The 13,468-nt window shown below is 36.0% G+C and overlaps 1 protein-coding gene across 4 annotated transcripts; it reads left to right on the forward strand.

The window, feature by feature from the left end:
• The first annotated feature begins 332 nt into the window (after positions 1-332).
• Positions 333-12,422, forward strand: slc6a1l (solute carrier family 6 member 1, like). Of its 4 annotated transcripts, XM_083528488.1 has the most exons (15): positions 333-517; positions 642-666; positions 1,574-1,970; positions 3,016-3,147; positions 4,679-4,779; positions 5,706-5,815; positions 6,346-6,478; positions 6,816-6,950; positions 9,743-9,846; positions 10,000-10,124; positions 10,807-10,919; positions 11,114-11,245; positions 11,392-11,494; positions 11,951-12,051; positions 12,213-12,422. In XM_083528488.1, the coding sequence occupies exons 3-15, from the start codon at positions 1,808-1,810 to the stop codon at positions 12,405-12,407; spliced, it is 1,647 nt and encodes a 548-aa protein (XP_083384614.1). In that variant the 5' UTR covers positions 333-517; positions 642-666; positions 1,574-1,807; the 3' UTR covers positions 12,408-12,422. The 4 variants fall into 4 exon arrangements, with proteins under 4 accessions (XP_083384614.1, XP_083384612.1, XP_083384613.1 ...); XM_083528486.1 differs by having other exon boundaries at positions 333-666; XM_083528487.1 differs by having other exon boundaries at positions 333-666; positions 1,699-1,970.
• Positions 12,423-13,468: the final 1,046 nt, after the last annotated feature.

Here is a 13,468-nt window from a genome sequence, read left to right on the forward strand (position 1 = left end):
GATTGGGCATGAGCTAATTGATCATGATGTGTGTGTGCAATGGGTTAGTGGCTGTCTGTATTATAATTTATTTTAACAGACTAATAACACATTTTATACATCTGAATTTCCATATTTAATTAATTCAATTACGTCTTTTATGTTTCTTGAACTTCATGCAGTCGTGATTTTGAATAGTTTATTTCATTCCTTTGCATAGGCTTAAGCAACTGGGCTGGTGGGAGCTAACCTAGACACAAGCATGCCCAGATAAATTGTTATACATGAAACACCCATTCACACACACACACACACACACACACACACACACACACACACACACACACACACACACACACACACACACACACACACACACACACACAGAGAGTATTGGAATTAGGAGATTGACTCCTCTGCAACAGCCCTGGGCACTGTGAAGAAGCAATATACATATCAGAGAACAAGTCGAAGCTTATTATCCATAGCTCAATATCAACCACAGGTCTGCCAGGCTACAGAGGCCCCTGAAATTGATGTAAGAGAGGGTAAAAATTGCCTCGACCGCAGTGCTGGGAGAGTTTCTTTTGACTTTGTAATGGGCTGCTGAGCACTAGGTCTCATATGGAAGTCCTCCTTTGGCTTTTTGTTGTTTTATTCAGCCGAGACATTCTTCACATCTGACAGGTACAGTAACTTTTCCTGTCTACTTTCTGTCCAGTACTTGATGACACTGACTATAGACTCACAATTCTCTGCTTTTTAATATACCCACTTAACCCTTCAAACAACTGACACATTTAAACATTCAAAGACACAGTCACTTTTATTTTGGAAGTATTTATTCTAAAACATGCAATAAATAAACATCACTTCCATCATAGTTATATGATGATATTCACAATAAGACTGATGTGCCTAGTATATTATATTGTATATTACTATATATACCATATATTATTACCTACTGCACCTTCTGTACATTAATCACCCTCATCCCTGTATATATGGACCTCATACCCTATTTATCTACTGTTATTTATTGTAAATGGGCCACTTATGCACTTTTGTTTAGATGCTAACTGCATTTTATAGGCTCTGTACATGTACCTTGCACAATGACAGTAAAGTTTAATCTAATCTAGTCTAATCTAATCTAGTCTAATCTAATCTAGTCTAATCTAATCTAATCTAATCTAATCTAACAGTCAGTGAGAATAAACCAAAATTACCCTGAAATTTGACTGCATTTGTCAGCACAGTATGGTTTTGTAGTAAAAATATTGCTCAAATTTATTAGCAAATCATACAATAAATGTATTTAAAAAAAATCCCATTTCATTTGTCTATTGTGACAACCTCACAAAAAGCCTTTAGTTGTGGTAAATACTGATGTCAATGGGTGTGTAATGTTACTATATTTAAAAAAAGAAATGCTACATTTTCTTTAGATGATAATGGGGTCTGAAATCTGTGGACATATAAAATAAGTTTAATTTATGATTTAGTTACTTTAGTAGTTTAGTTACTATTTACACATACGTTGGCCTTGACCTTTTACAACAGAAGACAAATGTCCTCTTTCTGTTTTTAGCTGAATGATCTGTGTTCTGTAGACTACTGAAGATCTGCACAGTTTACGTTGAACAATCACAGTATTGGACATTATTACAGCCAGGTATTGAAAAAATATAAGTATTGTTTAGTAAACTAGTTCAGTTCTTAGGTGGACTGTGGAACTTCAGTAATCCTGCAGTGGGAAAGACAGGAGATAGCACAGTGCAGCTCAATTCACCATCAGCTTAAGCAGGCAGTTCCATTTGAGAAGATGAACCAAAGTCTGACTTCTGCTCTGAATGAGAACAAGGAGGAACTCCCTGATCGAGGAACCTGGAAGGGCAAGTTTGACTTCCTGCTGTCCTGCATAGGCTATGCCATTGGCCTAGGAAATGTCTGGAGATTTCCATATCTTTGTGGAAAGAATGGAGGAGGTAAGAACTATATTTTGAGTTCAATTCAAACTCGTAATGGTTTCATGATAAGTTGTCTATGAATGCTAAAATACTTTAAATCACATCTTACATTTCTGTTGTCTATATGTTTAGGTAATATGTAATTTGATTGGACAATGTGTCCTTAGTCTACTTTGGTGTACATACAAAAAAAATAAATAAATAAAATCTAGATTATCAATTTGATTCTTTATTTACCTGACAATCATTAGTATGCTGCATACATTTACAGTACAGTCTAGGATAGGAACAATCATCCCTGCATAATTATGACTATTATTTGTGCTGTTGTGCTTAAATTATTCACATTTGTTAACATCAAATAATATAAAGCATTAATTGACGCTCAATAGGAAAAAAAAAAAAATCTAAGCAAATCTAAAGTAGATATTATTTTAAAAAAAATAGCCATAAATAATACAATTTTAGTCCTTCTGTATTCTGTATCTGTATTCTACTTAGTTATTTTGGCTGCATTTTTTGTAATATTCAGGTGAGGAAATGGCATATTATTAGCTGGGATAATGTCAGTGTCCTACTGTTCCCTACTTCATTAGGCTTGATGCCATGTGCCTGCTGACATGTCCTCTAAATAACTGCATGCACACATTGATTTCTTTTGAGCTGCAATCTGTGACTCACCGGTTGAATAAATAGCCCAACAGAAATAGCATCTCACTGTAAACTGCAGGAAACCATGACAAGATTCCCTTTTTTGAGGATTCAGGAAAAGAGCCATGCAGTTTTTTACATAATGAAATTGCTTTTGATTAGTCTGTGACCATTCTTACTATTTAATGGGATCACAACAATGTATAAAAATAGTATCCATTAAAATGCAGTAAAAGTTAGTACTAATAATTCAGCTAATAGGATGATAATCAATTGTATTGTTATTAGAATTGCATTTAAAGCAAAATCCTTTAACAGAGTAAATGTAGTCAGAGTTAAATGCAATAAGATAGGGTTAAAGAAAATAGAGAATTAATATAGTTGTCTGACTACTTGATTTTATTTATTCCAGGAGCATTTCTTATTCCTTACTTCACTACCCTGGTGTTTGCTGGGATTCCTTTGTTTCTGCTGGAGACTGCACTAGGACAATACGCATCAGTGGGGGGACTAGGGGTCTGGAAACTCATACCAATGATGAAAGGTATGAAATGTACACACTCACTTAGGCATGCATAAAAAGTCCACACTTCTACACACACAGACAATCTCAATATTAAGAATCAATCACCTTGTTAGCCATTTTGCATGGATTAATCAGAATAAAATTCATGTCATTATTACCAAAGGACACATTTTATTACTGCTATATTGATCAGATTATAACAGCAATGTTAAAGTGAATTAAAATAAATAAATAAATAAATAATTATATATATATATATATTTTGCTATTCAATTATTTTTATTGAATTAGGTGGGAGATTACACTTCTGTTAAATCTGCCCGGATGTGTTGCCAAAATGGCGGCTGAGTGGTAGTACTGAAATATTCAAGTTGTGCAATATCCTAGGTAACAATTATAGGATAAATCTCTATTATCATAACTATCATAACTCAAATATAACCTTTTTTTATCTGCAAAACTTTAGTCTTTCATCATTTAAGGTATACAAAGCAAATTTTAAATCCTTAGTTCACCCGCATCCATCACATCTAGTCCCCATTAAAAACTTGTGTACTTGGTGAATTGTTTAATAAACTTAAAATCAAGTATGATAATTAGATCTTATTTTAACTGTATACCTAATATAAAATGGTGGTGGATGATTCAAGGAAAAGCAGTGACACTCACATGACTGTAGCTGAAACCAGTGTACATAGTAGCTTAATGTCAGTGCTAGAATGAAATCAGTTTGGTAACCAAACTCAGCAGTGCTTTGGTAAGAAATGGGCACTAAAAATGACTACATTTTGAATAATAAAGTGAGTTTTACTGATTTTTTTTTTTAGTTTCTTATAATTAAGGAGCAACATGCTAGAGATATGTAAGCATTAGGCAGTTATTTTCTGTCAGACTTGACAGTTATTAAGTCTGAGAATCCCTGGCCTCATCCAGCAGATGGTCTTTACTACTCCTGCCTTAGTCTTAATGAACAACAGATGTACTCCGGTAGTAAGCATGTTGGTGATGCAGAACTTTGTGTGAGGACACCAAAGTTATGACAGCTGATTCAATGGAGGATTTCACTTGGATGCTTCATATTTGTAATTGCTTGAGTCATACAAATTATGACTATAAAAGTTTATTGCTACCTCCAATATTCACACTATGCTTGATACTGAACATCTTTTTTGACACACTTTGCACTTTGCATATTACAAATGGAATACTTATATCGAAGAGTAACAATTTGTAATCCTACAATTCAATGTTGACTAGAAGATTATAGGTTCCTCTCAAGTTCTTTTCTTCATGGTATATCAGGGAGTGCTTCTTTAAGCTCCGGGTTCCGGGTTATTATGTATAGTGTTGAAAACTATTTTGCTATTTGATTTACATGCTTTCTTTCTTTCTTTCTTTCTTTCTTTCTTTCTTTCTTTCTTTCTTTCTTTCTTTCTTTCTTTCTTTCTTTCTTTCTTTCTTTCTTTCTTTCTTTCTTTCTTTCTTTCTTTCTTTTTTTCTCTACTTGTCACATTATGTGCTTTATTTCTGAATTTCTTTTCATCCTCAGGTGTAGGTCTGGCTGCTGCAGTTTTGTCCTTCTGGCTAAACATCTACTACATAGTCATTATTGCCTGGGCTCTCTACTACCTGTTTAACTCCTTCAAACCAGTATGTATAGCCTCTACGTTAGATCAGTCAGTCTAATTATTAATTTTTGCTTCATTCATTTTCATTATATCATTCATGACTGCATCATTTAATTGCTCGTTGCTTAAACACATTTCTAAATAAATCCCCTTGTTAATCACAGCATTCATTCATTTATTCATTCACTCAGAAATAATTAGCCTGTATTCCATAACAGCCGCACAGTGAAGTAAATGACTTATAAGACCTTAATGGTATTGAGATTCAAAACTGTTCCCTCACTTGCTTTACCGTGCACAATGGTCCAACCTCCAGGTCCAACCTCCATTGTTACATTCAGGGAACTCCATCCCTTGCTGGGTCTCTCTCCATCTCTCCTGAGTCCATCATCCTAGTTTTTTGTCAACCCATCTTTGCTCTACAGTGCACTTTCAAAGCCACTACAGAAATAATAATCATGCAGGCTTTTCTTTTCTTTGCTTGAGCAGAGTGATATTTTCCATGACGACTCTCTGTGCCACGGGAATAGAAACATTCTCTTTTCATTGTTGAACAAAGCAGACTTTTACAAAACTTCATTCCCAGCCTCCTAGCCTCCTTCACTCTAAAATGTAACATTTAACAAGACCTCTATTATTAAATAAAAATCTAGCATTATTTGTTGCCCAGATTTTATCAGTATGAATTTTATCACTGATTATATGTTCAAGTTGTGCAATGTACAGTGGTTTTTTTGTTGTTGTTGCTCTTACAAACATCAGATAAGGAGTTCATAATGAATGGTCTTATACTAAAGTCAATAAAATTCACTACTGTACTGTACTACTGTACTTGTATAACAAAGCTGGAACTGAAAACCACCAGCTAACCAGGTTTGTCAATTTAAACATCCATCAATTCAGCCATCAATCCATTCATCTTAGAGTCCCCTTTTCATATTTTAACAGGATTTGCCTTGGCAGAGTTGTGATAACCAATGGAACACTGATAACTGTTTCTCCAACTACAGCCTGACTGACACCACCAACCTCACCAGTGCTGTAACCGAATTTTGGGAGTAAGTGAAATCTGATCTTCCTTTTACTATAATAATATGCATCATTACTCAAAATATAGGTATATATGTATGTAGTAACCAGTAACATCTGTGCACACATAGAAAGTATGTCATGCCAAGGGTTATAGTTCTGAGAACTGGACTCTCAGATGTGTGTCAATGATTGGGTTCAATTTCTCCTCTCTCCTTCTCATCATCAAAGAGAATCGTTAAAGCCTCACCCCAGAGTGAGCTCTGCCGGCTGATGGATAATCATGTCAGAGTTTGTTGGATTCAAATCTGAACTCTGAAGCTTGTAAATATAAAATTGAGCTTAGATTTTCACACGTCAATGTTCTTAAATTCCTTCAAATCAGGGTGATTGGTGTAACACAGCCATAAATAGCACATAAACAGTATGTCTAATGGTGTCATCAGCCTTTTTTTTTTTACTTGTGGGCCTTGACTGATGAGACTTCACATAAAGTGAATGTGGCCCAGCCAAGTTGCAAGGCAGATCAATAAAATATGTCCTGTGTGTATCCTTACAGGAAAAACATGCACCAGCTAAGCAGTGGCCTGGAGGAGCCAGGTGAGTTGCGCTGGCCGCTGGCTGGGACTCTTGCTCTGGCCTGGGTACTCGTCTACTTCTCTATCTGGAAAGGAGTAGAATGGACTGGCAAGGTGTGGCTGACGATGCATGCTTATTTCTTTCTTTCATGCTTATCTGACCTTTCCAGAATTCACAAGTGTCTGTCCGTTTTCTATTTCCAGTTTGTTATTTATTTGTTTATTTATTTCTCATTTAAATAAGAATCAGCTTTTGCCACTCATTATAAAGACAATTACCTTCATTCAAGCACAGCAAGGACATTAGGTTTATCCTTGCTGCCAAAAGATAATTGGATTGTGAAGCCATCAGCATATATGCACTCTCAAGTGGCCCAAAACATTGATGGACTTTGCCAATTAAACAGAGTTTCATTAATGTACATAAGTGTTCATGTTTCCTTCTCCTTAGGTGGTCTATTTCTCTGCCACTTACCCATACTTCATGCTCTTCATCCTGTTTTTCCGAGGCATTACTCTCCCTGGGGCTAAGGATGGCATTCTCTTCTACATCACCCCTGACTTTAACAAGCTAAAAAAATCTGAGGTAGTATTCAACTGCAGCCAGACTTATTTGTTCAATTGGGGAATGTTTGCCTTAATGACGATGCCTGTGCAATGTTCCAAATTGTTCAAAATCAAGGGAAAACTATTAAGTAAATCAAATATATTAAAAGGGAATAGAGATGTTTCACCATTATATGCTGACAATATACTACACTGTGTATATGGCTACAAATGAATTACTAAAGAAAATGGGAACAGTAGTCAAACATCATGTCTTAGACTTGCACACACTGTAATGCCTAGAAGCAATTTAGTGTGGCTAATTTACCTAGAAAGTTTCAGGAAATGCACACTAATACAGGGGGCATATAAAACATTCTGCACCAGCAGTAACTGGGGCTTGGAATAAAAGATGGATTCTGGGGGTACTAAGTTGTAATTAAAATAACCTATTTTTACAATCATTTTCCAAAAAGACAGAATTTATGCAAACAAAACATACACTACTGACAAGTTTAAGTGCAAAACAACAACAAAAAAAAAGGTATTATTCTTGAGTATTTTTTTTATTCTTAGTGCTTCTGATTCAGTGTCTGAGAAAAGTATTGTTGCAGCAATTTTGGTATTATGTACCAAAATATAAAGTGGTCTGGGAATTTTTTAGCAAGTTTCAATTTTTCTGCCTAGAATATATTTGTGTATCCATTTTTGTGAAGCAAAAATTCATTTCCCCAAATGACATTGAGATTTTCGGTAATCAAAGATTACTTTCGGTCAGATTCCAGCTCTAAGAATGTTTAAATATTTTAATAGCTAACATTCTAGGAATATGTGCTTAATTTACACTTTGAATATCATGTTTTGATCTAGTCTATTGATAAGTCTATACTGTTTATTATCGTTGGAGATTTCAGTCATGCATTCCATCAACATGTGGACTCTTGTTTACACAAACATCCTCGGCACGTACCATGCGGAGCCCCGCCCCCACCTAGGCTACTCAGACCACATCTCTGTTATGCAAATTCCAGCATACAGACAGCTTGCTAGACGTGCCAAACCTTGTTCTGAAACAGACAACCTCTGCTCTTCAGGACTTTTTTGAGTGCACTGACTGGGACATGTTTAGGGAGGCTGTAACCAATGGCGATTCCATCAACTTGTAGTAACAGGCTACATTGGCAAGTGCATCGATGACGTGACCATCTCCAAGACCATCACCACAAACTACAACCAGAAGCTGTAGATGACCGCAAAAGTGCATGTGCTGCTAAACTCTAGAGACTCCACCTCAAAGCAGGGGACACAACAGCCTTAAGAACAGCATGGGCCAAACTGTCCCGAGCCATCAGAGAGGCGAAGCATGCACACGCCAAAAGAATGGAACATGAAACACTTTCAGGACAGAGGCGAAGCATGCACACGCCAAAAGAATGGAACATGAAACACTTCCAGGACAGCGCATGTGGCAGAGCATTCAGGTGATCACGAACTACAAGACAACTTCACCTGCTTATGACGGTGACACCTTCAGCTCAGATGCACTGAACGACTTCCACTGTCCACTGCCCTGTTTGAGGTGCAGAATCATGTGACGGCAAGGAAAACCGCCCCTCCTCCCAACGATCAGGTGCCTGTCTAACCACAGCTGAAGTGAGGAAACTCTATGCAGAGTTAACCCATGGAAGTCTGCTGGACCAGCCAACATTCCTGGCAGAGTGCTCAGGGAATGTGCAGAACAGTTAAAGCATGTCTTTACTGACATCTTCAACATTTCCCTGAGCAGTGCCGTTGTTCCAACGTGACTCAAGACAATGACCATTGTACCCTTGCCGAAGAAGTCTAACGTCCTATCGCACTCACATCCATCGTAATGAAGTGTTTCTAGAGGCTCGTCATGTGACACATCAAGACCCAGCTACCACCCTCATTGGATGTCATGCAGTTTGCGTATTGTCCAAACCGTTCCGTTTTTTTTGGCACCATTGACTCTGGCCTTCTCATTCATTCATCCATTTACTCATTCATTTTCTCCCGCTTATCCGTAATTCGGGTCACGGGGGGCAGCAGTCTAAGCAGGCCCCCGCCTTCGACTGCTGCCCAATCCTCACAGCACCGTCCCTTACGGTCCCTCCTGCAGGTGGTGAGCCCACGGGAAGGCGGCCCCACATCACTCCGACATCACGGACCTTGATATTTCCCTCGTAAGGGACCCCCGGAGCATAGAGGGTTAAGGGCCTTGCTCAAGGGCCCAAGAGTGGCAGCTTGGCGATACCGGGGCTTGAACCCCAGACCTTCCGATCGGCAACCCAGCGCCTTAACCGCTGGAGCCAACACTCCCCCTCTGGCCTTCTCATGAAAGATAATTTAGATTTTACATTCATAATCTCTATATATCTGTAAAGCTGTTTTGTGACTATTTGAAGTGTTAAACACTATACAAATAAAACTAAACAAACTATTCAAATGGCAATGAAAGAAATGTAAAATTAGCCAAGAGAACAAAAGTAAAAAAATAAATAAAAAACAAACAAACAATAAAACATTGATTCTGATGATGATTATAGTCAGAGGGCATACTCTTTCATCTTACACATTTTATTTATTTTTTTGACATTTTTAATTTAAAAAATACAGTATAGTTGCTGCCTTTTTTTTATTTTTTTAAAGAATAAGCAGGTTGTGTTTAGTGGAATCTGGAATAGATTAAATAAATTTGCAATAACATGCTATTAGGATTGATATATATACAAAAGACATATACCAGTTCTTAATAATAGATAACAAAAAAGATATTACCTCAAATGAATTTATCCTCCCTGTATTCTTTAGGTGTGGCTGGATGCTGCCACTCAGATCTTCTTCTCTTATGGTCTGGGTTTAGGTTCTTTGATTGCTCTTGGCAGCTACAATCATTTTAATAACAATGTGTACAGGTAATACAATACTTTTTTTTATTATTATGTTTTTAATATTTTTATTATGTTAAATTTTTTTTTTAACGAACGTTTGTGCTGAAAGCAAATTATGTAGATTTCAATTAGACATTTACTAACTTGCATATTTGTGAAATCCTCTCTATGTTGCAGAGATGCCATCATTGTGTGCTGCATAAACTCATTCACCAGCATGTTTGCTGGTTTTGTCATCTTCTCCATTGTAGGATTCATGGCCTACATCACAAAAAAACCAATTCAGGAATTGGCTGCATCAGGTAAGAAAATGTATCTTTCTTGGAAACATATAATGTACTGTATGAGTATATTCACAGTATACAAACACCAAAAAACTTCTCTGTAAAAAAAGTCAACAGAATGCTAAAGTCATTAATTTATTTTTTTTTATTCAAATTTATTATCACATTTATGTAATATAGTAAATAAATTCCATTTGGGTCATATTAACCTGGGATTAAGCAAGTATAATTAATGTCTCTCTTAAAGAACTAGGGCTTGTCATTATTAAATAAAAAAATAAAAAATCATAATTGAATAATCAAAACTCATATTGCTTTGATTGAACACCATGCTGAGGAATAGGTTTTGTAACCCTTTCCTTAACCCAGATTTTTACAATCAGTATATTATACAGTCATAGTATAGAATCGTTTGTAGATTCTGATTTTGCATGATTAAAGAAATCTCTCTCTCTCTCTCTCTCTCTCTCTCTCTCTCTCTCTCTCTCTCTCTCTCTCTCTCTCTCTCTCTCTCTCTCTCTCTCTCTCTCTCTCTCTCTCTCTCTCTCTCTCTCTCTCTCTCTATCATTATATTATTAAACAAAGGTAAATGTTAAATAGACATTTCTGAAATAAACTTAAGATATCTTCACAGATGTAGCTGAAATCTTACCAAGTGGAGCCTTCAATCCGATTTAACTGTGTGGTTGTAAACATTCAGGTCCAGGCTTGGCATTTCTGGCATATCCTCAGGCTGTGACTCAGCTTCCCATGTCTTCTCTGTGGGCCATTCTTTTTTTCTCCATGCTTTTGATGCTTGGACTAGACAGTCAGGTAAAACACAAAAATATTTTAACGTTTATTATAATTATTATTATAGAAAGCTGTTTCGATATGCTAAATGACATAGAAAGTCTCAGTATTGAGCACCAAAAATAATTTCAACAATAGCTCAGTAAATCTTGACATAACGAGGCCACTTTATATGCATGTCAAAGCAGCAGATTAATGGTCTTATTTCTCTAAAGTTTTGTACTGTGGAAGGTTTCATCACAGCTTTGGTAGATGAATATCCCACCATCCTCAGGAAGAAGAAGAAATTATTCATCCTCCTGGTCTGCCTTATATCGTTTATCATTGGCTTGTCCAACATCACACAGGTAAAGCACATCTGTATAGAATCTATATTGTATGTTATGTTAAAACACAATGATACTTGTGATACACATTTATTTTCTGCAGCTTAAATTTAGAGGAAATCTTATCTTAAAACATACATTTATCATGTGTGCATCTTGTCTTCCAGGGTGGCCTATACGTGTTCAAGCTCTTTGACTATTACTCTGCCAGTGGGATGTGCCTCCTGTTCCTCGTCTTCTTTGAAACAGTTGCCATAGCCTGGTTTTATGGTATATGTTCAGGAATATTAGAAGAACACTGCAGTGTTTTTAAACCCAACCTTTATCTAGTGTAAGGTCTATGATCAGTTGCTATAAATAAATAATAAATAAATATCCTTTTTCATACAAAATAGATTTTTATTTTTAAAGAGACATCAGATTTAAAGCACTTGATAAATCATGATATCCAGAATAGAAAGCTGGACAAAATGCAACAGCCCACTTGCCTTTATTTACAGTATATGCATGCGAAAAATGAGCGTAAAAAAAGGCTGAAACCTCACTGATTATTGTTGCAATGATCAAATTGCAAACTATGACATATATTTTTCTTAATATTTCTTTACAGGCTGCTCATTTTAACAGCACTACCCAAAAGAATTTTTTTTATAGCTAAAAATACTATGGAACACTAATAACTTTAATTATTATTTCTGCCTTCTCTCTGTCTCTTTTTGATTGAAGGAGCAGATAGATTTTATAGAAATATTGAGGAGATGATCGGCTATCGTCCATGTGGCTGGTGGAAACTTTGTTGGCTCTACTTCACCCCATCAATCTGCTTGGTATAAAAAAACTATTGGTCTGAAAATTATTGTGGTAGTGATCTATTGGCCATTATTTATACACTTTGTAATTTTTTTTTTATATTCTGCCTGATCCAAGGATCATGGAATTGATATTTGTAGATTACTAAAATAAATGGTGATTGCGTTTTTGTGTGTAGGGGGTTTTCACCTTCAGCGCAATAGAGATGACCCCTCTGACCATGGGCAAGTATGTGTTCCCAGGGTGGGGACAGGGCATTGGTTGGCTCATGTCCCTCTCTTCTATGCTGCTCATTCCAGGTTACATCATTTATATGTTCTTCAACATCAAGGGAAGCATTCGTCAGGCAAGGCTGCTTAATCATTATAACTGACTTGATAATATTAATATAATTGTACATGGTGTTGACATGTAGAAACACTGTATATGCTCTACAGAGGTGGCACAAAATGACAAAGCCCAGTGAAGATGTCAAGCCAAAGGAGGGTAACCATTCAATACTTCAACAATATGAAGAAGGAATAACGGGAGACACTTCTGTCTGACGTCACCTGAAACCTAAGAGCACTGGAGAAAACATATTGGCCAAAGCATACATATACAAACAAACAAAAAATAAGTCCTGTTTGAAATGTACATTTGTAAAAGTTATAAGCTTGTACATTCTCTAAAGTCTCAGTGTAACTGTTTACCTCTAAATATATATTTCATAACTAGTGTGTCTAAATGTATATTTTGAAGTATTTATAGTATTATACAGAATAGATCATTTTTAAAGTATTTATAGACTGCCCTTACAAATTATTTATACAATAAAATTCTACATAACACATGCAGAGTCAATTTTCTCTTTAGCATAAACCCTGGCTGGGCTGCCTATTCATTCATTCAGTTCAGCATTTTACCTACCTGCATAGTTTGGAAGATACAGTAGTGTAAAACTGAAGAACCATGAGGAAACCCACAGCATACAGTACATATAAACTCTACAAAACTCTAAGGGACTCTAAAAACAAATTTGGTGTGCAATTCCTGTTTTCTCATCAAAGAATTTAAAAGTATGTTTTGAACCGATCTTTTACAATATTTTACCTCTAGTTTGTATTATGATAAGACTAGGATGCAGTGGTGGATAAAGCACACAAACCATGTGCTTGAGTTAAAGTAGAGATACAGTAGGTAAAATTTTACTCCAGTATAATGCTCCCTTTAAACTTTCACTTGAGTAAAAGTACAAAAGTATTTGCCTTCAGATGTACTTAAGTATTCAAAGTACTATAATTTATTATGTCTATAATGTTCCTATTATCATTTTTGTCACAAGACTCTTGCTTAACCCCTTTACAGAAAAATGTGAAAATACTCAGATCTTCTACAAATTTATATCTCCACTTTGGATCTTGATCGAACAAAACTAAGTACACATTTGTGTTG

Source organism: Silurus aristotelis, assembly GCF_946808225.1.
Source record: "Silurus aristotelis genome assembly, chromosome: 24".
NCBI lineage: Eukaryota > Metazoa > Chordata > Actinopteri > Siluriformes > Siluridae > Silurus > Silurus aristotelis.